The 27966-nt window shown below is 47.2% G+C and overlaps 1 protein-coding gene across 3 annotated transcripts; it reads right to left on the reverse strand.

The window, feature by feature from the left end:
- Positions 1-1855: 1855 nt before the first annotated feature.
- On the reverse strand, positions 1856-27345 carry itprid2 (ITPR interacting domain containing 2). Of its 3 annotated transcripts, none has more exons than XM_077579232.1 (22): positions 27183-27345; positions 24722-24799; positions 24440-24628; positions 23713-23755; positions 19894-19943; positions 19767-19820; positions 19215-19254; positions 19045-19140; positions 18572-18719; positions 18418-18478; positions 15403-15516; positions 13970-14246; positions 13019-13169; positions 12601-12652; positions 12223-12305; positions 9935-12007; positions 8032-8079; positions 7835-7959; positions 7630-7747; positions 7022-7087; positions 5012-5290; positions 1856-3807 (listed from the first exon to the last, which is right to left on the reverse strand). In XM_077579232.1, exons 2-22 carry the CDS (start codon positions 24795-24797, stop codon positions 3736-3738), a joined length of 4215 nt encoding a protein of 1404 aa, XP_077435358.1. In that variant the 5' UTR covers positions 24798-24799; positions 27183-27345; the 3' UTR covers positions 1856-3735. The 3 variants fall into 3 exon arrangements, with proteins under 3 accessions (XP_077435358.1, XP_077435357.1, XP_077435359.1); XM_077579231.1 differs by having other exon boundaries at positions 8032-8082; positions 27183-27344; XM_077579233.1 differs by lacking the exons at positions 23713-23755; positions 24440-24628; positions 24722-24799; positions 27183-27345 and adding an exon at positions 20139-20748 and having other exon boundaries at positions 8032-8082.
- Between the last annotated feature and the right edge of the window lie 621 nt (positions 27346-27966).

Below are 27966 nucleotides of genomic sequence, written 5' to 3' on the forward strand. Positions count from 1 at the left end.
CACTTTCATACGATGGCTCCGTTTTCCCGCCTGTTGCCGGGCAAAAGTCATTTTGCCCTTTTGGCGACTTGTTGCTAGGCGGAATTCTTTTCTTTTTCTTTCTTTGCCTACTGGCCACTTTGTTGGGAGCGATCACTAGTTTCACCCCATGGGGCACTCGGCTGAATTTGCAGGGCTGACTTCCTGCACTTTCACGAGGCAAACTGCTTTTGTCCCATTGGTCACTTGTTGCCAGGACCAATTCATGCGACTCAGCTTGGTTCTTAGGCATAACTCGTTTTGTGTTGTTGCTGAGCACAATTCACAGGATAAACTCATTTTACACAAAAGGACCACAATTGATGCTTACTTATCTTAGTGAGTTGTTTTTTTTAACCAATGGCACACTTGTTGCTAGGCAGAAATCATAAGGCTTGCTTATTTCTGGCCAATAGGACATGACACCAGGTAGAAGTGACTTTGATCAATGACCCCCCCCCCCACCCCTTTGAAATCAGCATGTGCGGTCTGAGTTGAACCCTGCGTTGCCGTACTGGACCTGGACCGAAGTCCCCAGAAGGTCATGCTGCTGTTTGCTGGATGCTCACGTAACACGCAGCCACGCCAAGCTGCCTCCACGCACGTCCTTGAAAATATTGACAGGAGGCGCCATCGCGTACTTAGCTTCATTCCTTGTCACAACTGCTTAGCACGGTGCAAAGGTCGTAGGTTCAAATGCAGGCTTTCCTTGGTGGAGATTGCGCCAGCGATGTCAAAATCCGGCGCAGGAAGGAAAAACCTTGCCAGAGTTGAAGCTGCCGGTTGAGTGGCTAAAGCCAAAGTGCGGCAGCTTTTTCAGACTTTCTGGAAGCGGCTTTGAACGCTTCTGGCCTGCGTGGCTTTTCTTCACGTCCTCTGCTTTAATTCAAGACTCAACATTGTGCGTAGCTTTGAAAACTTGTTTGTCTTTTCCTGGCGACCAGTTCAGGGCGTACCCATCCCGGCCTCTTGCCCAAAGTCCGCTGGGATAGGCTCCAGCATGCCCGCCACCCCTCAGGAGGAGAAGCGCTTCAGGGGATGGATGAAGGCTAACGAAGGTCGCCGAGTTAGCAGAGCGAAGGCGGGCTTCGCCAATTGTGGTCCTCCAGGGCCCGAGTCCTGCAGGTTTGAGATGTTTCTAGTGGGCGCAAACATCAAAAGCCTGCAGGATTAAGGAACCCTGAGCTAAGGTGTGTCATCTTGCTAACATTTGGCCAACTTGACCTCAAAGCAGCAAAAACGCAGCACAAACTGTCAATAGGCCCCAAATTCGTCCCCTGGCACGAGCCACTTGTGGCTTCTGGTTTGCTCATTTGTTGCAATTTTGGTTCTTTCAGAAGGATTTTCAGGGCTCATTTTTGGCCTCGCTTGTTGCTCGGCTCAAGTCATCAGGATAAATCATTTTGGCCCAATTCTTGCGGGATTCATGGGACAGATTGACTTTGGCCAATAGGGTGCTTGTTTGGAGGCGGAATTCACGGGACTTGCTGATTTTTGCCCAATTGGTCACAATTGGAGGAATTCTTTTGGGGGGACAAAAGTCCTAGAATAAGTCACTTTTGCAATTCATAGGACTTGCTCATTTCATACTTTGTTACATTTCACAGGGTCAACTATTTCCCCCTCGTCGCTCGTGCTCAGAAGAAATGATAAGAGCACAAGTTTTATTCCATGACAGGAATTGTGCGAATAACTAATTTTTCTTGTTGCTGGGCAGAATTCATTGGGCTGCCTCTATTTTGCCCATTTGGTTGGCTGCTTGTTGCTAGGTAGAACGGTTCATAATTATTGCCAAGGACAGTTTGAAACACAAACATGAAGAATAGTCATGAGTCAGTTGTAATGAAAATAAATACCAATTTTTATTCATTATTTCTAGCGAGTGAGCCCTCCCTGCATTGACACCTGTACAAAACACACACACACACACACACACACACACACACACACACACACGCGCACGCACGCGCGCACGCACGCACGCTAAAAGAAAATTCCACCAGTGTGATTAGAAAGATTCCCAATTATGGAAACAAACACACAAAGTGAAGGAATGTGAACAACATCCGAGAAGTAGTGCTGTGTTGAAACAAATTGATGATGTCATCATTACACGCGTCAGCAAAAAAAAAAGAAAAAAAAGATGTTATTGTTTCTGAATGCCGATAGCGGACGTCGACACAGTGAAGTTAAACGTTAGGCAAATATTTCACAGGTTGCAATGACTAACGCTAACACGTGTTAGCGCTCGCTATGATCATCATCGCCGCCGTCGTCAACTTCAACATTTCCATCAAGAACATAAACGTGTCTGTTGACATTTTAGCCGCGCATCATTTCGTCGTCTGCGCTCACATGACAAACATGGTGGCAACAAAATGCTAGATAACCGCGAAAGCGCTCACAAATTTGGCGCCAAACCGATGACGCTACTAGATGAGCGATCTGACTCGCGTCCATTTTTCTCTCAACTTTCTTCTGACTTACAATAAACGTCTGCAAAGAAACCAGCCGGCGCTGTCAATAAATGAATTGTTAGCTGCGCACTTAGCCTGCAAGCTAGCTACGTTGGTCTAGCCTTGACATGTTGCTAGCACGCCTGCGTTTGAGCATTTGCGTAGCTCACGTTGCTAACGGCTAAGCTTACATTCACGTACAATTTCAACACAACTCGCCGAGAGTAGAAAATCAACAATGCTAACAGATTAGCAACATGGCTAGGGACGTTGATTTTTGTTGAAATCTTATCTGGAGCAGCCGAGCCGCTAACGTGTCACCGTCGCGTGTTCGTTTGCATGTTAGCAAAGAGCTAAAATATTTTCTCACCGCTTGCCTTTGAACAACATCCACAGCTAAGTGGCTAAAAGCTAATGCTAATGATAAGCTGGTGCTTTTTTCAAGCATCGAACATGATGATGGAGCGCATTTATGTAAACGCCGACTTAGTGGCAACACACACTCACAAAAGCACGCACGCACGCACGCACACGCACGCACGCGCGCACGCGCACGCACGCACGCACGCACGCACGCACTCATCCCTCATGTTGTTGTGTGACAAAAAAGAAGAAAAAAAAGTGCTGTTGGAGGACTGGTCTATGGTCTGACTGGTCTTGGCTTGTCCTGGTCCTGCGTTCAGGTCTTAGTCCAATTTTGTGCTGGTGTTGGCTGGCCTGATTGTAGTCCTGGTTCTGGTTCTGGTCCTGGTGGCCCGTTGCAAGTCTTCCTGCTTCCAGGTCTTGATGTCTTGTGACTTTGCTTCTTCTTCTTCTGCTTGCGATTTCCTGATAGCAGGCTGCAGGTGTGCTCTTGCTCCCCCTGTTGACTGCAACTGGCCCTGCTTGCTGGTGCATTTCAGTGCTTTGACTTGTATTTGAAGGGAGCGGGTCTGTTTGCTGGTCCAGCTAACTGGTCCTGGTTTGACTTTTTGGTCCCGATGAGCGGTTCTCCTCCTTCCAAGTGGTCTCAGTCCTTCCGCGGCGGCTTGCTTCTCTCGCTGGTGCTGCTGAAGTCAGTTTGACTTTTGGCGCTTGTCTTTTGCGGTCTTGGCGTTCGTGTCGGCAGTTAGAAGTCAAAAGGGGGGCAGCGGTTCAGACCATCGGACTGGCCTTCCCTGGACGGCTGCTGTTCAGTGTCGTCGACATTCAGTGTTGCACTCCGCGTTGCAGTCTTGAAGGGGGTCGGAGGTCGGGGGTTGGGGGTCGGGGGTCGGGGGTTCTACAGGCGGGGCGCCCCGCTGGCCACCCACAGCTGGTTTAAGATCTGCCGCCGCGTCACGCCGGCGCCCATCTGAAGCACAACAGCCCAACGTCGTCAAACTCACGCATGACTTTGGAGGAAAGACTTTTTTTTTCTGCTTCCTCAAAAACATGCAATTCTTTTTCAAAATGGAAAATATATCGTTAACACCTTCTTGTAATTTGACGACATTTTTCTTGCAAAGACTGACGAAAAGAACTTTTGAAAGTTATGCTACTTAACAACTTGACTCTAATATTTATTGAATCCATTTCTGCAAAACGATGATCCAACTTTGTTCCCAAATAGGCAACTTTTGCATTTCACATTTTTAGGTGACAAAATCCACGTTTTGAACGATGAACTTCCTGTTTTGACGCAATTTCACACTTTAATGTGAAAACATTTCACGTTTTGATGTCATTTTTTTTCAATACTGCTTATTAGTAATCGAGGACGCCGATAATTGAGATTTGGAGGCGATTTTGGCATCAACATTTGAAAAAATACAAACGCCAGCTCTTAAATTGGTTGAATTTTGATTCATTTGAAAATTGTTCGGATTTGTACACTATTGGCGTTTAAAAAACAAAAGAACTAAGTTGTTGTTTTAAAAATCAAACAAAAAGTTCAAAGACTCAAAAGTTCAATCAAATCTTAGCTCACTATAGTTGAAATCAACTTTTCCAAAATGTCCAAATATCCGAAGAATGACATTTTTTTCCCGACATGACGTTTTCATTTCAAACAGAAGGCGCAAGAGTTGCAGCATCTCGTTAACTTCAAATTTCAATAAATTGTTGACTTTTTGACATCCATCTAGTAACTCTTTGACTGCCAAAAAGGTTTAAGAACGTTTAGTAACATCCTAAGGAGGGCTGCCAAAGACGTCAAAAGTCGTTAACTTAAGTTTCTTTTGGAGGAAAGCCTCGGCAGTGTTTGTGTTTCCAAACACGACATTTTTCTGTGGCCCTCGAAAGATCCGTCAAAATGCTTAAATGGGCTGGCACTGGCGACAAGCCTTTTCTGAAAACGCTTGGCAGTCTTCAAAATGGCCGATGCCGACATTTGTATAATGCTGAACATCGGCGCCGATAATCGGTCTCGCCCCGGTTTGAATGTGATCAATTTCAATTGAACTTGTTTTGTTGGCAAAGAGGAAAATATCAACAAAGGTTTTGAACTTTGCTTTTCACCGATTGGAAATTGGAAGAAGAGATGCAAGCAGCTTCACCTTTGACCTGCGATGGTTTACCTCTGTGATGAGGAGGTGGTCGCTTGCGGCGGCGGCGGCGCCTCCTCCCGCCTCCTCCGGCGCCTCCTCCTCACGGCGGCCCGCTCCCTCCTGGGCTTGCTCGCGGTCCCGGTCCTGCCGCCTGCGGGGGCGAGGGGGCGGTGCCGGGGTGATGTTGATGGACGCCCGGTAGACGGCGGGTCTGTACGGGCCGGCGTCCGGCGGCGAGGAGGCGGCGGCGGGCGCGTCGTAGCTCAGCTCCGACTGGAGGAGGAGCTGCTCCCTCAGGAGGTCTGAAAGCTGCACACGTTAGCATTGTTAGCTTTAGCTTACGCGGGACGCAACATTTGCCTGCTAAGCGTCTTCATTTCTTCCTCTTTGACAGGATGATGTCATCAACTTATGATGATGTCATCAACTTATGATGACGTCACACCTGTGCGGTCGAATTTTGTGGTGGAGGTGAAACGCATTTCTAGCCGTCATTGTGTCGCTGTCGCAGGCTAACATATTAAGTAGTGTGTTAGAAAAAAATGTAATCATGGATTTGGTGATATTACAATTCCGAATGTGGCCGAACTGATGTTGAAAGCTCCATTTTTGATGGCAACCATCAAGCAGACGTCTTACTCGGGGTTAAGGTTCACACTCGGGGCATGCGAGAGTGTCGTATTAAATGCAACGTTAACGCCTTCCTATTTGCTTGCAATGTTTTTCAAACAGGTTGCAAGCTCACGTTGACATTTTCATACAAATCTTACGGATTAGTAGTGATGAGAAAACGAAGCTTGATGAAGCTTCATGATGCACTTTTTTTTGACTCCTCTAGATGGTGCTCTTGACTCCAATCCCACCGCATCTTCAAACCAAGAGCGCCTTCTAGAGGAGTCAAAAAGATGACAGGTGCTTCGTGAAGCTTCATTCAGTATTTTGCAAACACAAACACACACAATAATCGACGTGATTATGATCGGTATCATGATTGATGGGTGCGGAATGGAATGGCGACCTATCCATCGTGATCGGATGTAATCGCTCTCTACGAGGCAATTCGCACCCCCGTGAAGTCGGGTGGGGTCAAATGATTATCTGCTCCGATATGTGATGATTTTGAAGCTTGGGCCGGTAACACGTCAAGTTGGGCTCAAAATTGGGTTGCTAACCCAAAAGTCGTTCATCAGACAAAGTGAGCCCATTAGAAGGTGACCTTGATCATGACTTGTTTTGTTTTTGTGGCAACATGACGCTTTCCTTCCATAAAAAAGAAGAAAAGTTGCAAAAGTCAAGAAGAAACCAAGGATGGGCTCCGACGTTGGCGTTTTGTGACAAAGCGCATTTTACGAGCTGACTCACTCGATCAATCTATCCAGCCACTTGATCGGTTTGTTTGTTCCGCAGTAATAATTGTCGGAAATCCGATAGTGGACGCCGGTGGCGTGTTTGCGTGTGCGTGCGGCCGTCAAGGTTAGTTGACTGAAGATAACGAAAAACAAACAAACATCCACGACGGCCAATGAAAACCAGTTTTGAAAAAAGGCAAACACAAATTTCATCTTTGGACATCAACTGCATGTTTTGAGCTTTTTTTTTTCATTTTCATGCGATGAACTTGACATGATCATGTCGTGCAATTTTTGATGTCCTTTGAGAAGAACGTGATACATTCGAACCGCATTTCACATTCGAACCGCATTTCACATTCGAACCGCATTTCACATTCGAACCGCATTTCACAATCGAACCGCTTCAATTTCATCTTTGAAGATTATAAAGCGGATCTTTTAACTTCATACATTCACATTTAACAAGTTGCAGATGGTTCGAACCTCATCAAATTCACATTTTCATGTCAAAACTCAATTTCATTTTTCAAATGTTTGACTTCAGCCAAACAAAACAAAACAAAGCAAATTGTTTGATGCAGGCAAGACTTGAAAAATCGTTTTCTTCATTCTTTTAGTTAACAACGAGATGAGATTGGATTCCTTGAGGGAAAAAGAAAGAAAGAAAGAAAGAATCCAAGGTACTGACCGGCTGGACGGCTCGCAGCGCCGACGCCGACGCCGAGCTGGCCGACGTCTCGTCCCCGCCCTCGTCCTGACCAGGAGGAGGAGCCACAAGGCGCACGTTAGTTGTGCGTGCGTGCGTGCGTGCGTGCGTGCGTGCGTGCGTGCGTGCCACTGATCTGAATATATGACTGGAGAGCAGATCAGCCACACACGGCCGTCCGTGCACAGGGCGGCCATCTTGCTCCTCCCATCTGGCGAGCAGACGACTGGACTAGAAACTAGACGGTCTACCAACAGACGAGACGTGTGCAGCTCGTAGAAAGTTAGCAGAAGGCCGGGAATGGGGCGGGCCATTTGTGGCCAGGTGGTCACCGTTTTTGAACAAGTACAACCCAAAAAACACAATCATACAAAAGTTGTCTCCTCGTAAACACGCATTTAAGCAAGTTGTCAAATGTCTGAAGTCCTCTTGTTGATGTTTCTCCAATTGAAAAAGTCGCCAATTTCAAGACCGTAAATGGCTGGCACGCTGAGAAAGGTTTGTTGGGAGGAGCAATATGGCGGCCTGGCGACTTCAAAAGTCTTGGCCGTCCAGCGCTATCTGTGCTGATCGCTGGCGTGTGCGTTTACCTTGCGCGGCCCCGCGTGTTGCGTCAACTCCATCAGTTTGTCCTCCAGCTGCTGTTCCAACTCCAGGAGTTCGTCCCTGACGGCCGAACGCAGACACTCCAGCTGCTCCACCTCCAGCCTGCGCACACGCACGCACAGAAACACCTGCATCGATGTATGCATTTGCACGCAAGGCGGCTAGCATCGCAGCTAGCGGTTAGCGTACCTGTCGGCGGGGCTCAGGTGTTTGTAGACGAGCGCCTGCTGGCGGACGACGGCCAGCTCCAGCTCCGACATCTGCGTGCGGAACTCGGCCAGGCTGCGACGCTTCTGCCGGAGCTGCTCCTGGGCCTGGAGGGCAAAGGTCAAGCCGGGGAGGCGGGACGGGGGCGTGGAAGGGCGGGAGAGGGGGCGGGCGCTTACCTGTCGGCAGGAGGCTTCCGGCAGCGCGTCCGAAGCATCGGCGGCGCGCTGCTGTTGGGAGACAACGGCTTGTAAAAAATAAAAAATAAACACACATAGAGAAAAGCCTGTCTACAGTGGACATGGCAGAAGTCTACACACCCCTTTTCATTAAAAATAAGTCCATTCAAAGAAAATTGAGAGGGAGTACAAAAACATCCACTTAGATAATGCAGTTGCATAAGTGTGCACACCCTGATTGCTGAAGCCCAAGACAAGTTGAGCTGTTCAGGTAGGCTTTCCATGTCACTTATTTGCTTAACTAATTGACTCGCAGCCATTTCTGTTCTATTACTATAAAATCATGGAACATAACAAAAAAAGATGAGCGTCTCTTCTTTCATCAGGAAAAAAAAAGATATTTCTATCTCTTTCCGTTTTGCAGCAATTAGAATATATCATCATTATTCACATTCCTGGCAAAACAGAGCTTGTTGTAACATGCTTGATCTCTTATATTCTGCTGCCACCTACTGGCCGTTTTTTGTAATGACTATCATTGCTTTAAGCCACCTCTTCATGTCAGAAGCTGCATCAAAGCCGTCTACATGCTGTGTTATTGCATCAAAAAACAAAAAAGAAACGTATAAATACATTTTTGGCAGTGAAGGACAAAGTTTGAAAAAACGTATAAATACGTTTTGGGGAGTGGATGAGTTCATCTCCGTTTCACTTTCAACCAGTTACAAACGTGCCCAAAATGAAGCAAGCCCTTTCCTGCACGTGCACTTGGAGTCACAACACACCTGCCGCCACTTCAAGGGCCTCCGATCAAGGCCAAATAAAGGTCGGTTGTTCGAGTCATCGAGTAATCATCAGGAGAAAAAAAGGTTGACAAAATGAGCTTTTTTGTCCAAACCTGCGCGTCAAGCAGAAAGGTGTCTTTGATGCTCATCCAACATCTGAACAACGCTTCCACTCTGGCAAATTTCCAGATGATGTCAAAATAATCCCGTACCGTTGGCCGACCTCTGACATTGGCAACCCTCGTCATCTGTGCAACATCTGTCCCGTTCTTTGTCGTGTTCATGACGCAATCTCTGCGCCCCAACTTTTCTAGCTGATAAGTTGTCAAACTTCTCAAATATAAAATGCTGCATCGCTGCCATCTAGTGGTAGTCAGTCAAATTGTTCCCATCTGGAAATTCACATCAACATCAACATCAGAAGTTCCCCAGCACTCCCTGTTGAAAAAAATCAATGTATATATACACATGCAAATGCCTCCGAACAAGTTTTACCCCCTTGAGAAAAGGAGACCCCGCCTCCGCAGACGCTGGTTCGAGCTGGAAGATTTGACTACAAAACATATTCAGCAAAAGCCTACAAAAACAGCTTGACTGATTTGGTGGCAAGCATGTGCTGGAACGGGATTGGTTACACATTCCCAGTTATAGGAGGGTGTGGACACTTCTGCAAGCACATGATCAGAGTTGCTTATCTCTACATACTCTGAAGATTTATTTCATCTGAGTCAAGTTTTGAAATGACTTATGTTGGTCTCCCTTTTTTAGTACATCGCCAAAATGTGGCGCTGGAACAGGGGGTGTGTAGACTTTGCTGCATCGTCTTGACAAATGAAAAAAGATGCACACACTATCTTTCCAAAGTGAAAATCAATAACGTCTGCTTAGGACAAAACGAAAACATCCAATTGGCTTCAATTCCCCTTAAGTCCCACAATTCCTTTTCCAATTTGAAAGATTGACAACATTTCCCTTCTTAACTTCCTACGGAACTTGAGCATCAACTTTCCTGAAACTGATGTGCAAAAGGTTGGTCCGCCCGCCCGCCCACCCGCCCCGTCCACCCGCCAACCCGCCCCGTCCACCCGCCCCCGGCAAGGCTAAGGTGTGCAACCAACCTGGCTGAGGCTGTGAACGGTCCCCCGTATGTCATGGAGAACCCTCCTCAGCTGCATCTCCGTACCGGACAACACCTGGCCGGAACCCGGACTCAAGCCCAAAGGTGGGCCGTAACCGGGGCCGAGAGCCGAGCCGAGACCCAGGTGGGGGTTGTGAGCCAGATATTGACTCGGGTAGGGGCCCGGGCCGACACCAGGGTAGGGGCCCAGATGAGGACCTGGGTGGGGGACCTGAGCCAGATTATGACCCAGGTGAGAGCTATTCCCGAGACCATGGTGGGGGCTGTGACCCTGGACATAACCCGGGAGGAAGCCCGGACCCGGAGGGGCGGCGCTGCGATGCGCGATGTGGTCCGGGGCCAGCGGGGGGAAGAGGCTGAGGTCGTAACCGTGGTGACCCAGATAGGGCGGGCTGTGGGGAACGGAATGGTACGCCATGTGGTAGTTGTGGTACTGGTGCATGGGGGGAGTTCCCGTAGGGAGGTTCCACAGGCTGGCGTAGTGGGGGGGTGTACCCAAGTGAGGCGGGTTGAACGCGAAGTGGTTGGAGTACGGATGGAGGAGGTTGGGAAGGCTGGCGTACGGATGCGGAGGCGTGGGGTACAGCAGGGATGGGTTTACTGGGGTCTCCGGTCTAGGGCTGGGGCTCGGGGAGAGGACGATATCTGGACCCGGTACGGGGGTCCCGCCATGCCGATAGTATCCAAACAGCTCCTGAGTGGAAGAAAGGTCTGGGACGCTTTGGCTGATCCAGGGCCATTCGGTGGGGGGGCTGGCACATCTCAGCGAGCCGGATGAACGCAGGAGGGGACATGGCGCTGCTTTGGTCGCGGCGCCATCTGGGTCGCATGACTTGCGGGAGTTCTCCAACACCAGGGTGGAGATGCAGCTGGGCGAGTCGGCGGCCTGCGGGTCAGTGTCGGGCTCGTGGATGTAGCGGAAGGCGTAGTGGGGCTGACTGCAAAAGGCCCGTCCTGGCCCTAACTGGATCTTGACAGACGACACCACCCTGGAGGGGGACAGCAGCGAGGACGGGAGAGAGGACGACCTTTGCATGGGTAGGCCGCCTCGATGACGCCTTCTGCTCGAGCGCGGACCCGCGTCACCCAAACGCTGCTTGACGCGACTCAGCGCACTCAGGACGGGGGAGTCCCAGGCGGGGAGACGGTAAGGATGGTCCGCCGTTTGAAGACTGAAGGGATGATCTGAGGGTAGGCAATCCGAGGATGGCGAATTTGAAGATGGAGGGTCCAAGGGCTGTGGATCCGAGGGGGGCGGATCCAGGGACGGCGGTTCCAAGGTCGCTGGACTTGAGGATGGAGGGTCCGAGGGCTGTGGATCTGAGTGCGGCGGATCCAAAGACAGCGGTTCCAAGGATGCCGAGTTTGAAGGTGGTGGATTGGAAGACGGCGGATCTGAGGAGAGCGGTTGCAAAGTTGGCGCATTGGAGGACGGTGGATTTGAGAGCTGCGGATCTGAGAACAACGGATCCGAAGGCGACAGCTCCGATGTGGGCGGATCCTTTTGGGCATCATCCTGATAAGCTTTTTCCTCTTCCTCTTTGGGACCTTCCTGAAGCTCCGGCCCTTCATCTGCCGCCGCAAGGTTCTTGGGGAGCTGGTGGGCCTTGTACTGCGGCACCAGCTTGGAATTCTCGTCAAATTTCTGATGCTCCTCCTGCTCCGGGGAACTGACGTGGTCTTCGACCACCGCCCCGCAAGCGGCTTCCGACTCCTCGGCCCCGCAGGCGGCTTGCGACTCCTCGGCCCCGCATGCGGCTTGCGACTCCTCGGCCCCGCAAGCGGCTTCCGACTCCTCGGCCCCGCAAGCGGCTTCCGACTCGTCGGCCCCGCAGGCGGCTTGCGACTCCTCGGTCCCGCAAGCGGCTTCCGACTCCTCGGCCCCGCATGCGGCTTCCGACTCCTCGGCCCCGCAGGCGGCTTGCGACTCCTCGGCCCGCGTGTCCGGTAAGTCGAACGCTGGCTGGTTGAGAGCGACGGGCGTGGCGACGTCCTGCGAGGGGTGCGACGTCACCGTGGTTTCGCTGTCGCAGCTGTCGCTGCTCTCCTGAACCTGAGCACGTGCACGTAAACACATTTCATTACATTCAATGAAGAACTTCACTTACTGAAAACATTTCACAATTGCACTTTCACATGCACAGTTCTTTTTGTTCATGTCCTATTTATATGTGGTTTATTTATTGATCGTAAATAAGCAAATGTGACCGCATGGTGCAGACAGCGAGCATTGCAAGCGGGTGAACGTGCGCGCCACATATTGTCCACCTTGAAGTTGGCGGCGTCCACGGACGACGTCTCCTCGGCGAAGCCGCTGCTGTCCGACTGCTGGCTCGCCGTCCTCAGCAGGTCTGCCGGAGGAAGGAAGGTGGCATTAGCGCAGTTCCGCCTGTGTCCAGCGGGGGCCGCTGTGACACAGGCCACCCGGGAGCGGATCCCTGCCACCCATCAGGCGCTCCTGACAGCCAGTTTACAGTGGCCGTCCCCAGAACACTTATGTAAGACATTCACCGCATGGAAATTTCCTCCGGAGCCAGAAAGTGAAATCAAACAGCCGCGACAGTCGCAAGCGTCAATCTTGTCGGGAACGCCGCAAAAGAAATCGAAGAAGGAAAAAAACAAAGAAAAAGAAGAAAAACTTCTCACCTGAGTTTCTGGACGTTCTGGACAGAAGAGCTTCGTCTTCGTTACTCTGAATCTGAGGAGAAAGGACTCCGTTACAGCGGTGACAAGAAGAAGTAAAAGCTGTAAGTTAAAAAAAAACATTGAAAAGAAGAAGAACAAGTTTGGAAGTGAGCAGATTCCGATTCACAAGTCAAGAGAAAACTCAATCAAGAAAAAGTCACCATTTTTTCAATACATACAGTACATATAGGTTATACGAATGTATATGTATATATACACATACACATGAACACACACATACATAAGAAAAACTTTCAAATAAATGAAGAGTTTAAACAAAAACGTGTAAGAAAAGATATGAAAAAGTGCCGAGGAAGTCGGAAAGGAACGCAAGCGTCATGAGAATGAGGAGAAAACGTTGGTGACGAGTCTTGCGTGCCTCCTCCATGTCGAACGAGTCGGCGTTCTCCGTGCGCAACTGCGCTAGTTGGGGCGGCGCCGGCGCCTTCTCGGGGGCCCGCATGTCATCTGCGCTGCGATTGGCCACCGCTGGGTCAGCTGACTCGGGCTCACCGCCTCCTCCGTTTTGGCTGGTAGGGAAGACGACCACAAAATGATTCCAAAGCCGTTTTTTTTGGGGTGCGTGGAAAAATACAATGCTGATAAGCAACTAATCCGCTGATTAATTCAGAAAAAGATTTTGGTAGATATGACGGGCACAACATTTGACTCTTTTGCAAAACCTTGTCCTTGAGTATTTGTCTACAAAATGTATAGCGCTTAAAATGTTGACGTTAATGAGTGTGCTGTGGCCAAATTGCTAACGGATGACTTTCTGCATGACGCTATTTTCTTGACACATTGAGCGGCTTTCGTCCACTGCCAATAAGAAAAAGGCTGAAGCGGTTTTCCTGTTGGATGTTGCTTGACTTAATGCCACCACTTTCATAACGCGTCCTTCAGGAAAATCCACTTCAACTGGAATTCATGTTTGCATTCAAGTCCATCACTTGATGGCCGAGAAAAGCTTTTGTGCTTCTTTTTCAGCTCGGAAATTCCTCACTTGGCCTCAATCCGCATGAGCCCACAAACGCTTTTGAAAAGTCACCATTTGAGGAACGGCTAATGCTGGCCGTCACCGGCGATCAGCTTGTCTTTCCTTTTTTTTTTCTTAGGGGACGTCTAAGCGTTGGCTGCTTGCAAAGATGATTTTCGAGCTGCCACATGAATAGTGCAATAGCAGGACATTTTTGCCATCAGAATCAAATATGGGTCCAAGTTCAACTAATAGCAAAAGGGCCAAGTATGGAAAAGTGGCATCAGCCTTTGGAAATCCACATGGCATGTGTCCCATGTATCCGTCCCTGCTTCCCACCCGTCTTCTTCTTACCCAAGGTGTTGCTCCTTGTGGCCTTCCTCGGCGACGGTGGCCAGCGAGCAGCTGTCCTTTTTGCGGACGTGCTTGTCTGCGTGCTGCTCGTTGGCGTCGGGAAGGGCGGGGGCGGGGTCAGGTGGCGCTTTATCAGCCGGCCGGCCCGATGCGCCGGGCAACGCCGTCAGCAGGTTGTGCTTGCTCAGGCTCTTCTTCAGACGATCAGCCACATTCTGAGCGGATTTTTTCCTCCCGAAGAGTGACGGCGTGGGCTGGTCTGTGGCGACTTCTCCTCCTGCAAAGTTCACATTTGCAGTTCATTTTGGGGAATAATAAGAATAAATAATCATCATCATTTCTACGGATACAATAAGGAGCTCGGAGCGGTCGCTGCTCAGGCCCAAACTAGAGCTGCCCTTGCAACCCGGGCCACATTGGGGTTCTAAAATGATGAAGGCAAAAGCTACAAGAGCACGTCGCACCAATTTGACATTGCAGTGACAAGTTGCACAAAGCGCTCGGAAATTTGGAGCCGAGTTGCCTGGACGTGGCCGCAGCAGGAACACTCATGACAAATTGAGGAGACGAATAATAGGAATGGTAGCAAAAGAGGCCAGGAGCAAGCTCCAAAGAAATCCAGGGTCAACTCCAAGGTCAAGGGTCATGAGTGTCAGATGGCACCCTCCCACGTCATTTGACTTCAGGGGAGACAAACAAGGAGGAGTCCGCTGCTGAAAGTGAATCCTAACATTTCCAAACTGTACCTTGCAAAACCACAACTCTTTTGGGGGACAGAGCAGACAAGAGACGCACCAGCCGGATGTTGACGGACGCAAAATTGAAGCCTAGCGAGAAAAGAAGACGGTCCCAACTGTCAAACATGGCGGAGGCTCGGCCATCCATCCAGCACAGGCTGTCTTCAAACTGAACCAAACGTCAAGACTATCAAAGGATTCTGGAGAGAATCGTGCTTGGCCTCCGCCGTCGTGCTTCTTGCAACAGGATCATGAGTGAGAAACCCAAGAATGACTGAGCGCAAAACATTGGACTTTTGTGACGTGATCTCCTTGATCGGAAGAAGACGCCCTTCAAAGCTTTTGGGGTCTGGTCCAAAAGTCCAAAAGTGAAAGATGGCAAAAATCCATGGGATGAAGGTTGCGCAACAACACATCCTGTTCGGGGTTCCATCATTTTGATCTAGACCTGTTGAAATCATTTTTGAATCTTTTGAACCTCAATTCATAAGCAATGTCTGCTGTCCATTGATTCCTTTTCACAAAACATCGATTCAAGTTATTTCTGTGAGCGCTGTGCGTTTTCTTTCCTACCAACAATTCAGTCCACGCGTGTACAAAAAAAACGCATCATCATAAACATGAAAAACGGGGAATACACACATGTAAAAGTCTGCCAGTGTTGAGTGCTTGGTTGTCGGTGTTGGCCGCGATTACCTTGATCTCTGCTGCCGCTGCCGACGTTCTGGACGGGCTGACCGGACACGTGACCGTAAAGCTGGATGAACTGATTGGCCACCGTCGTCAAGACCTCAATCTGACGGAAGCGACCTGATGGACGGACGGCAGACAGAGCGACAAAAGGACAGACGGTCGAGACCGTTCACCATCAAACGGTATCCACATTTCACAGCGCCAAATAGGTCGGCGGTCCCAGACGCAACGTGTGCGGGGGCTGCTGGAGATCTCGTCTAGATTTGTCCGGGCCACATCAAGTCAGCCGCAAAAAAGGGGGTCAACGATTCAAAAAGGGTACAAATAATCCAATCCTCCCCATCTTGAGTAATAACTAAGGATGCGAGGCATACTAGATTTCTTCAGACCAATACCAGCACGAGTACTCAACTCTTGGGTGCCCGCCAATACCAAGTACTGATACCACTAGTACTTCTTTACTTCATTAAATGGCCCCCCAAAAATGGCATATTATGATCTGATATTTTTCCTTGAAATGACATGAAATGAACGGCAATTTTTTCTTCTTCTAATTTGTCATTCCTAGTTCAACAGCCACAAGAGGGCAACGTGAGTACAGATACGTCCAAATAAGGTCAACTATCGGCCGACTGGCCCAACCCTCGAAATAACAAAAAGATTTGCTGTTTGTCTTGAAATTGCATGTTTTTGTGGCCAAACTTTCACTTCACATCAAATGTGAATGTCTAGCAGCGGCCGCAAAATATCGTCCTGCGGACTGCAAGTGGCCCCCCGGCCATGAGTTCGACACCCCTGGCATAGATGGGAGAAAATGACAACATTGAAAAATGTGACTTTCTAAAGCACTTGACATGCCCTCAGCTGCTCCGCAATGGAACCAAAAAAATCAAATCATGAAAAAGCTACAAATGATGAAAAATGTTCAAAATATCGTCGCTGCTAAGTGGAAAACACTTAAGTCCATTTCGGAAGCCACAATATGCCAAAAACAGGATATATGTCAGTTGACATGAAATAAGTCCAAAAAACACATACAGTGCTGCTCAAAAGTTTGGCATCAAATATAAAACTAACCTTATTAAATGTTCAGATCAAATGTAATGATTCAGATTGAACAACAAAATCCGGTCGAAACAATTGGAAAGTCCAAATTGCTCAAGAGGTTCACAAACTTTTGAGCAGCACTGCAAGTGGCGTGATACCAAATTACAAGCACAACACAAAAGGGTAAAAAAAAAAGAAGAAGAAGTCAAGAGCATCGTGTTGAAAAGTGAGGAGTCCTTTTTTACAGACACACACAAAAAATGTTGTGAAGGTTTAAAAATAGAAGAACGGAATGTCCTTGTGCTGCAAAGCATCAGGAGCTCTTTTTCTTTTTTTTGTGGGTCAAAAGAACCTGGCGGCGTACGCTAACGCTAAGTCGTTAAAAGTGCTACCACTGCTGCGCACGCGCTATTTATGGCAGCGCATTAGCATGCGTGTGTGCGTGGCAGACGCACGCCAGTCGAGCCGCCTTGACCTACGAGTTGGAGCGAGCTCCTAACTCAAATCACACTTCAACAGAGATAGAAAGTCAAGTTGAAGGTGATGAGGGCGATAGAAGGAGGGGGAAGAGGGTGGGGGCCGGGGGGGGGGGGGGGGGTCGTCGTTACGCAACGACCCCGGGAAGCTGAATGTCCTGAAAATCGGACGGCCACTTCCTTTGACAAAAGCGCCGCTTTGTCAGCGACGTGTTTAACTGCACAGACATTCATGTCTAAATAAAGACGGCCATCTTGGAAACATCACTCCGTGCAGGGGGGGGCGAGTTACGTGCAGGAAGGTGGGCAGGGCTTAAGCAAGTTGAAGTTCTGGCAGAGACACAAAACAAACTCAAGAAACTGGTTAGAGTGCAAAAACGTGTGTAGGGATGCGAGAGGCTGCAATTGTGTTCTTATGAGTCTACATGAATTTGGGAGCAAGTGTGTGTGTGTGTGTGTGTAAATGCATATGACGCTGCCAGTGTGTGCTACAGTGTGTGTGTGAGCGAGAATGAGAGTGTATGAGTGAGTGCATATGTGTGAGAGGGTCTGCATTTTAGTTGTGTGCGAGTGCAAATATTCCCGTGCGAGTTCTGCAAGTGTGCGTGAGAGTGCTACCGATGGAGCGAGTACGTGTGTGAACCTGCGTGTGAGTGAGTGAGTGTGCGCGAGAGGGACACAAACACATCTTTGTGGCGTGTGGTCGCGGTTGTCCTGACAACGGGCATCAATCCTAGGAAGCCAGCCAGTGAGCTGAGCAGTGCTGAGCCAGCGAGCCAAATAGCATTCGTGCTATCACATGCTATTAGTAACTGACGCTAATGCTAACTAATAGCGCCAGCACGACTGAATGAACTAGACTAAGTGCAATTTCTGCAGAAATTGCGTGGGAATGCTGACAGCGGAATGCTAATAGCCGAATGCTTACGAAGTCCATTGAAAGATAAATGATGTGGCAATTGCAAAGTATTAATTGTAGTTGAAAGATAAATAAATAAAAAGAACACTTGAACCCGGGAGGTGTGAATTATGAAGAAAGTTGAAATTGATATGGAAAAGTGTTATCTAAAAGTACCCTTCGTTCATTTAGATGGAAAAGGGGAACTATGATAGTCAGTTGGTATACATTTATATCCCTTAGCATAACTGCCAAGGATATATCTGCAATGTACAGTCAGAGGTGGGATTCGAAGTGGGCGTGGCAAGTGGGACTTGGAAAAAGTTCAATGTCAGTCCCATTGAAAATGAATGGAGAAAAGTTGATATTTAACGTTAAATTGTTCGATTGCTGTAAGCAACGAGGAATCAGACGATAATTACCCCGGAAGGCGTGAATTTCTGAACCAAGCTGAAATTTGAACGGTGCCAAAGGGAAATATTACGTGGGAGTTGTTTCGCGGGAAAAAATTGTGGAGAATAAAAAAAGACAAAAACATTCCAGCATTCTCACAATAAAGTTGACGAATGTTGCAGAGTAGAAAAAAGCTGCACTGACTTGTCAGAGCGTAGTTGGGGTTCTCCACCTCCATCCGCTGAAGCTGAGCGCCCAGGTACACCTGCGAGCGCAGGAAGTGATGTCATCACAGCAAGCAAAAAAAACAAAACTCCTCACAAAAGTTTGCTTTTGAAAATGGAGGACGATTTCCTACCTTGATGTCGATGCCGCGCGCTGCCGACGAGCTGTTGAAGAAGCGCGACGGGATCTTGGAGGACATGTCGGGCTCGTCCCGCCCGAAACCCAAATTCAGCAGGATCTCCTCCGGGTCCTCCTCGTACAGGTCCAGCAGCTCCGACACGCTGCGGGTGGACCGACACACATGCTAGTCAACGCGTGCTGCCAGCAGCAACACTGCAGTAGTTATTTCATGTCTTTCGGAATAAACAAGAAATATTCATCGTCTTGAAGAAGAACATTTATAATAAACACAAATATGAATCATATACTCGTTATCCGTGTTGAGATTTTTGGGGGATTAAAACTTGCTAGCCAGACGCTCAGCTGCTGGCCAGGATATGACAAGATAAGTACGACTCATAGATGAAGCGGAAATGAGCACGCGGACGCACCACCAACCCCCACCCCGTAGGTGGCAGTAGTGGCGAATGCGGTTCAAGTACCGACCTGGACACAGTGCTGCTCTTCCCGGACCCAGTGGAGTTCATACTTTGTCCTTTTTCTTTGTACTGACTCCTCTTCTGATCGGCGGCCAGACTGCCACTAGGAGGCGGAACAGGAAGTGAGCCGAGCCAGCGGCAGGAAGTTATCACGTTGAGGAGGAAAAGACGACTCACCAGGGTGCCGTCTTCTTGTTGATGGACTGAAGATGGTCGGCTGCAATCGCAACAAAACAACCACGTCAACAACTACAGGAAGTGGCGAGAGAAAGAAGAGTCATCCTGATATGAAAACTCTTACGATACGAATCGCTCGAGTTCCGATGCGTCGCGATTCACGCGTTACGAGACGATCATTTGTTCCGGTAGCATGCGATTCATTTCACTTCTCATATGAGGTCATGCAATCTTGATGGAAAAGTGGAACTATGCAATCACTACCAATCATAATTGCCAAGGATGCATTTGCAATGTACTGTCGGAGGTGGGATTCGAACCCGCGACCTCCTGGTTACTGCACAATGCACGTTCTCAACTGCGCAGTATAAGAGAGCTGGTAATGATGATCAGTTGTATGTATGGAAGTGGGCGTGGAATGCGGGACTTGGAAAAAGTTCAATGTCAGTCCCATTGGAAATGAATGGAACGTTAAAGTGTGCCAAAACTCTTAAGTGGTGTGAAATCAGACGCTAAATACCCAAGAAGTTCAAATGGGAACTTGTGACTGACCTTCAGCTCCCAGCGAAAGGTCATCTTCAAAACTGCAGCCGTTCCTGGTCGCCCCTGAGGGACATCGACAAACGCTGGCGTCATTCCCTTTGCGCGCGCCACTTTGTTGTGTCCAGGAAGTGCTTACCTCTGCTCGCAGGTGCGCTCTGATCATCCAGCGACGCGCCCAGCGGCGTCCTAACAAAAACAAAAACAAAAACAACAACATCGTGGGGGGAAAATCAGCAAAACAAAACACACACACCACAACATTATGTAACAAAAACAGGCTAGGCTAGGCTTGGCTAGCTCTTTCCGGCAGCAGGTGAAGGAATTGATTAGGTGACGCTAACTTCCTGTCGCGCTGCTGGATACTAGCTGACCCGGTCTTACCTGTCCGGCAGGCTGCGCGGCTGTCAGCGCTGCCGTAGCGGGCGGGTCACCTGTTGATTAGGCCGGACCGGACCCGACGAGGCTAGACTGGTCCGGACTGGACTGACTGAAAGCTGCTTTGCGGCCGAGCTAGCGGCAGACACACACGCAAGATCACCACACTCTTATCAATGGGACAAACTTCATGCTAGCGCACGCACGCACACACGCATCACAAGGACACACTTCTCACACACACACAAATGTACACATTCGCGCACACACACATTTTCAAACATTGACCATGTGCAAACACACACGCAAAGGCAGCAGTAAAATGACAAATGCACACTATGATCACACACACACACAAAGAAAGACACTTTCTCCCTCTCTCTCTATCTCACACACACACACACACACACACACACACACACACACACACAAACACACACACTCCTGCTTGCTCACACATGAATTTGCGGTGGCAAATCCAGGTCCAGAAAGTAAAACCCTGTCACAGTTTGACTTTATTAATTGATGCTAGTTAGCTAGCAATCTCCCTAGCAGGTAAACGAGCACCATGGGAGCTAGCCAGAGAGCTAGCTAGATAGCACCTGGGGCTATAGCCAAACTGTGGCAGGGTTTTGACTTTCTGGATTTGGATTTGCCACCTCTGGCGCACACATATTTCCACTCATCAATTTTTCAGCGCGTATTGACACATTCACGCACACGCACTACAAAAGCTTGCGTAACATTCACACGTCCACCAACGGGCGGCCATGTTGGGCCCTGCGGGGGTTACCATGGTAACGAGCGATCCCTCTGTTTAGCATATGCAGCAACACTGTGTGTGTGTGTGTGATAAGAGTGTTGACTCAGCAGCAGAAGAAGAAGAAGCAACTCCTCCTCTGTTGACTTTCTCTCTTCTGCCTCTTTTGCGAGCTTTGCGTGTGTGTGTGCGTGCGTGTGTGTATCTAGTGAAGGGCTACGTGCGTCGGTTGCACGTCAGCGGTTGATAAGACAACTAAACACACCTTGAAGCGTGAGGGAAAAAGAAACAATGTGGGTCAGTTGGTTGAGACGTTAGCGTAGCCACACCAACGCCTCCCCTTTGGCTTCAAAATTCTCCTAACAGTTCGAGTTCAGCTGTTAAACTCTTCATTGAAATGCTGTTGTTGCACTTTTGCCCACAAGAGGGAGCTCCGACTCCATTCAGTCCAATCAGCATCTTTCCTAAGATCGGGGAAGAAGTAGCATGTTGCTAGTTGCTAACTGAACTGAATATATGACTGGCTAGCCGAAGTTGCGAGGCCGCCATATTGCTCCTCCCAAGACATGTTTCTCAGCATATGATCCTATACATTGACAGTATGGAAATTGGAGAACATTTGAGACAGTACTTAGTAGGAACTGTATGATTTATCACGTTTGAAATTTGTTCGACATAAACAAGACGACTTCAGACATTTTACAATTTGCCTTAAATAGATGTATAAATGATAAGCTTAATGTTGTTTACAGGAGGAAACTTAAGAATTATCGCTGTAATTCAACAAAAGATGCCAAATCTAATATTGGGGTCTACGGAACTAAAAGTGGGTCTTCATAGCAGCACATACCGTCCTTTTATATTTTTATTTTTGACTTGTTAAAAAATAGTGACCACCCCGCCACAAACCACAAACTCTGCCCCCGTTCTTATACTAACTGCCTACGAGCTGCATATGTCTAATCTGTACGTATATCTGCTCACGAGACGGGAGGAGCAAGATGGCCGCCCTGTGGCTTCAACGGCTTGCACTGGGTGTGTATGGGCTATCCAGTCATATATTCAGATCAGTGGTTGTTAACCACTCTCAATTGGCCTGTTTACGTCCGACTGTTGACACTTGACTTTACTTTTCCTAAATGAAGTTTAATGGCCATACAATTCTATGAATAGCACACACACCCAACCAAGTATTATATATACAGCCCCATGAAATCACCCTGGAAAGTTTTTTTTTCCCTCTGCTTCTTTTTTTTCTCTGCATGTAATTGTGTGGAACCCGCTCCCCTAATTCTAAACTTTACTCTTCAGAGTGGATCAAACATAAATCAAGATGGAAAACAATAAAGTGGAAATAATTTGAAATCCAGGTTGAAAACGAGTTGAAACATTTTTGGGACTTGATTTGAACTCTTGAAGTCTAATTGGAATATTTTCAGTGAAATGGTGTCCCAAGTACCATTGAGTTGCCTTGTGTATGTGCTATGCAAATTAGGGCTCACCAATATGCATTTTTTGAGGGCCGATGGCGATTTTTGGCAGGAAAAAAATGTCGATTAGTCTGCCGACTATTTAAAAAGATATAATGAATGCATAAAATTGTGTTCCCACAGCATTTGTGTGTTTGAAGGAAAAACACTCCCAGTCGATGATAACTTCCTGTTAGCATTTGAATGGGATCTTCCCTTCACTTTTAGCATTAGCGCCAGGCTAGCGATGTTTTAAAAACGAAGCATCTTTTGTATTTAAATATACAGTGGATGTAATTCTTATTGTCATGTGTTTAGTTTTACAGTTAAGTACAGTTCAAGGATGCTTTGGGGCAACAGAATGACATACGCTACGCACTTGCTAGTTGCTAATGCTACGCAAGCAAAATGGTGCATTCAGGGTAATTTCACAGCATCGGAAACTTGGGTTTTCTTCTATGATAAGGTTTTAATAGGAAAATAATCGTCCATTTGACCCAATTGGCCGATGTTTGTAGGGCAATCATGGGCCGATTAGAATCGGTCGGACCCTAATACAAATAAACTTGCCTTGCCATAGTAGGTGTTTTCACTGGCAGACATTTTTGACTGAAGCAATCCCCTTCACTCCCAGCTGTTTTACTGGATTTGGACTGATTTTGCAAGGCCCACAGAATAGTGTGCTCTATTGCTATAAAAACTACCACAAGAAAGATTAGAGTCTCTTCTTTGATCAGGGAAAAAAATGTACATTTCTATCTGTTTCCGTTTTGCAGCAATTAGCATTAGAATGTAGCTGAATTTCATAATTATTCACAAATCTGCTTTAAATTGTGGGGAAATCAGCTTTTTCAACATGGCCCTGGTTGATCTCTTATACTCTGCTGCTACGTGCTGACCGTTGTTGTAATAACTACCATTTCCTCGACCGTTCTTTGCAGTTCAGAGGCTGCATCAAAGACTAGGCGCTAGCATAAAAAAAAAAAACGTATCAATACATCTTTGGGACACCTAAAACTTTTCAAATAGAATGTTTTTAAACGTTTTTGGGAGCAAATAAGATGTTTGATATAAAAATCTCTTGAGAACGCTTTATTTCCTTGCATGCTGTTGCCGAGGCGATGCACTGTTTGCCAAGAAAAACGATGCCGTTTTGGAGGGTCGAAACCTCATGAAACATAAGCAGGCCTGGCAAAAACATTTGGACTTTACAGGGTTCTTTGTCCTATGTGACGGGACCTCAACAAGTTTGCAACTCCAGTTTTGCTTTTTTTAAGTGGCACATTGTTGGCCTGACGTCTAATTGAAAATTTGTCAGCGCTTTCAATCATCCGAAAGTGGCGTGACTTACCTGCATTGGTCGAGCCAGCAGGTGATCTTGTTGGGAGCGAGTCCTAACAATGCAACAAAAAGTGAGAAGAGAGCGAGACGCTGTGTGAGAGGAGATGACAGCATACCGCCCAAAACGGTTACAAAAACAAACACCCCCCCACCCCCCCCAAAAAAAAAACATTATCCCCTGAAGCTTCCGGCATGGCGACTAATGATTTAATTTTTTTGCTTTGTGTTTTTTGTGTTTGTTTTGTAAAGGAAGCTGACAAATAAACGCAGAGAGGCGAGAACGAGGCACAAAAGTCAAACGCGTGGCGTGTTGAAACAAGAGCACTAAACAAAACATTCCCAACCGTAAGCACTGCGCCGCCAGGGAAATATCTTACTGGCATCGTATCGGCCGCACTTAGCATAACAGCTAGCGGCATGCTAACGTGTGCAAACAGTCACGAGATCAAAATCCTCCCGGCTGACAGCAGCAACTCCTTGTCGTCCTCCGACAGGATCCGATGGTCCAATCAGATTGAAGCTAATGTAGCGCTTCACATAGCCGACCTCAAACACGAGCAAACTACACACTGATGATCAAAAACTCAGGAACTAGACCTATCACGAACATCACAGATTCAGATCTTGCACAAGTTCCAAGAACCAGATCTACCAATAAGGTCAAAGAGCCAGATCACTCAGACGTCAAGGTCCATGAACACACAACACGGTGTAAGCGTGTGAATGGTGAGGTTCACCTGGTTCTTCAGGGGTCGACGTCGGGTCTCCATTGGACTCAGTGGATTCTGGCAGTGGTTCCTGCGGCGGTCTCTGTGGGGATCCAGAGAACTGGACTTTTTGTGTCTCCTGCCAAGTAGACTCCCGACTCTTGGCCCAGGCCCGCCGCCGTAGGGACGCCAGGCTGCAGTTGGGTCCGGCGCTGGCATCTGGGGGTCCAAATGGGGAACCGCAAGGATGAGTCATCAAGGATCACGTGACCCAATCATTAATCAAACCTGACAGGAAGGAAGGAAGAACACCTGGAAGTGGGACCGGGTCAAGGAGGATGGCAGGACTCTCCATGGTTGCTATGGCAACATCCGCAGCTGCTAGCATACCTGTGAGGACACAAGGAGACACAGGGAACCGTTAGAGCCAGATGAGACACTGGAACCATTCCAACCAACAGATCCAGAAGTAGCAATTGAATCACTGGAAGGAGATGAAACGACTCAACAAGTGAGGCCAGTGGAACCAGTCAAACTACTGGAACAACTGGAATTTCGGGGACCACTGGGACCAAGGGGGAAAACTTGGACCATTACAACCACTGAGACCTTTGGAACCACTGAAGCTACTGGTACCACTGAAACCATTAGAAGTATTGGTGCCTTTGGAACCACTGAAAAAACTGTAACCACTAGACCCATCATTAGAACCACTGAGACCAATAAAACCATAAAGGTTACTGGGACCACTAGAACTAGTCATAACCATTGAGAACAGAATCACTGAGACCACTGGCAGTACTGGCAACAATTGGGACCACTAGAACCATTTGAACCAATCGCGCCATTGGAACCATAGTGCCACTGTGACCTACTGTGACCATTGAGGCCACTGGGACAACTGGAACCGCACAACTGGGACAACTGGAACCGCACAACTGGCACAACTGGAGCCGCACAACTGGCACAACTGGAGCCGCACAACGGCCGCTACGGAGGAAGACCGGGGCCAAAAATAGATGAGCTGGGACCAGGACGTGTGAAACAGGAAACAAATGTTTACGGCCACCAGCACAACAACTTCCTGTCCGGAGTGCCATTTTCATAAACAAATGGAAGCCATCAACACAGAAGTGCACGCATGCAAACACACTCCACGGACAGATTGTTCCATTTAATTGAAGGGTAAACAACCACAACAGCGTAAAGCGTCCCATGCAAACGTTTTGATAGGAAATAATCCATTTTGTTCTTTCCAGGGTCAAACTGGCCATCATAAGTCACTTGAATTTCCTAACTGTTTAAGCAGGCCACATTTTTAACACTTCCGTTAAAAAAAAGAAGGAAAAAAAAGGAAAATAAGGTCAAATGATTCAGCGTTAAGCACTATTAGTATAAAATAAGCGCTCAGTCTGGACTTGAACGACAAATGTGATTCACGCAACATTTGTGTCATCATTGCTATCAAAATAAGCCAAAGAGAAACACAAACAATAACAATATATCAACAAATAGTAAGTAATTTTCAGTAATATTTGTGGTTTGTAACGTTTCTGCAATGTCCCTAACCAGTTTTTTTTTTTTAAATCACATTATTAAACATTTTTAGCATAGTCCTATCATTTATTTGCTTAAGTCATGACAGCTTTTATTCTAATATTACTGTCATTCGTGATCAAGTATCATTAAGTTGTTGATCTTGGCAGGAAACATAATTAATAACAGTGTGTCACAAACTATTATGAATGAGATAAAAAAAAAAAAAGTCTACAATGTCCCTATCCAAAAAAGAATCACTAACTATGATGTTAAACACAACATCAATAAACTAGCCAGTACAGACAACAATTGATCACTAAATTGTTTAGCTTGGTATCAAACATCTTGATTGTGTCATGAACTCACTATTTTTATAAATGGTATTCAATGTTTCAACATTTTCAATTGCTTTTGATGATATTGTTGAATTTTGCTTACTCGATATTCAGAACATGATAATAATAGTTACTTCATCATACTAGTTAGTACAGAAAGTAATAATTGATCACACTACATTGTTAACTTTTATATTAAACATCTTTATAATATCCTAAACGAGTTATCACATTCAATGCTTCTAAAATGTCACCTGTTTTTTTCCTTCCCGCCTCCCTTGACGTTGTGAACTAAAGCTATGGAACGTTTTGTTAAATCATTCATCATGACGTAACTGAACAAACTAGTTAGCAGCAGTCTACAAAACGTTTACTAATGTCTTGAGAAAACAATTAGTAAGACGTGGAGCGCCAAGATAAAAAAAAAAAAGAAGCCTTTTTGTCAAGAACCTTTGGTCTATCGTTTGAAAAACATTTAGTCATAAATACCGAGTGACAATATAGTTGAACGCGTGTCTGCCGATCGAAAGTCATTTCTCCTGAAATGTCACTGACATAACTTTGCTGTTGACGTCTGACGTCATCGTTGTGAGCTGACGACGATGACACAAGATGAACATTTCTGCTGTCACCACTGGGGCGCGAAACGCAAGTTCAGCAACAACACTTAAGCTCCCGCTTCAACAAGTGCCTACCGCCATAAAACGTCATGACTAGTTGAAGGAGTTCGAGTTCGCCCCGACCCCCCAACAACCCCCAATAACCCCCAACAACAACAAAAACCCGTCACTATCAAGTCAAGCAAGTTTGTGGGCGAAAGTTGCGCGAAGATGGCGGACTGCTGCCAACCAACTTTTGACAAATGTTTGTCAAAAGTTGGTCAGACTTGAGGCGCTCACCTTCTTCATGTTGCCCTCGAGTCCGTCGCGTCCTGCAAGTGAGAAAAGTGTCAAGAGGGGCGAAGATTTGTCAAGGCTTGACTTGTCCTCCTCCTCCTTCTCCTTCTCCTTCTCCTTCTCCTCCTCCTTCTCCGTCGTCTCTTGGCTCACTCGCATTCCTGCTTCCGCTTCCTCCTCAATGCCCCGCGCAAGACAAAAAGGGGAAACAGCACCCTCTGGCGAACCGCCGTCGCCTTACAGCCTCAAGTTTAATTTAGTTTAGTGCTATTGTATTATTTTGATGACATATGTATAATTCATATGCAAACAAAATAGGTACAGTAACGTTCCAAAATCTTCAAACTGCACACAAAGGGAAATACAACCAAACAGACCAAAAATAGAGCAACGTGACTGTTCAATGAATCGAAAACATAATATAAACATGTTTCCATTTTAATCACATTTAGGCGAACCATGAATGCGCTACAGCCTCAAGTATGATTGTATTTACATTCATTTTTTGTTATTATGTACATTACATTTACTTCAATAAACAATGTCTAATTTTGATTATCGTAATAATTTTGTCAAATAAAACTATATTTTCTATCATAATAATATTTTCTCAAATGTATTTTTAAATGTTTTTTTTTTCAGTTCCCGAGACGCCTCCGTCCCCTCAGAAAAAAAAGGCAGGAAACAGCACCCTCTGGCGAACCTCCACCGTGTTTCAGCCTGAACTTTTACACGTAACATTTTCAGGTACTCATTTTTTTGTTAATGCTACCTTAATAACAAAAAT

Source organism: Vanacampus margaritifer, chromosome 11, assembly GCF_051991255.1.
Source record: "Vanacampus margaritifer isolate UIUO_Vmar chromosome 11, RoL_Vmar_1.0, whole genome shotgun sequence".
Taxonomy (NCBI): domain Eukaryota; kingdom Metazoa; phylum Chordata; class Actinopteri; order Syngnathiformes; family Syngnathidae; genus Vanacampus; species Vanacampus margaritifer.

Bases quoted from the DNA above. Each gene is read 5' to 3' on its own strand.
- itprid2 (XM_077579231.1), bottom strand. From the start codon at position 24,797: ATGCTAGCAGCTGCGGATGTTGCCATAGCAACCATGGAGAGTCCTGCC. The intron at 19,141-19,214 runs GTGAGTCGTCTT...TCCGCCTCCTAG, and splicing joins AACAAGAAGACGGCACCCTG to TGGCAGTCTGGCCGCCGATC. The intron at 14,247-15,402 runs GTAATCGCGGCC...TGAACTTTGCAG, and splicing joins CAGCGGCAGCAGAGATCAAG to GAGGAGAAGTCGCCACAGAC.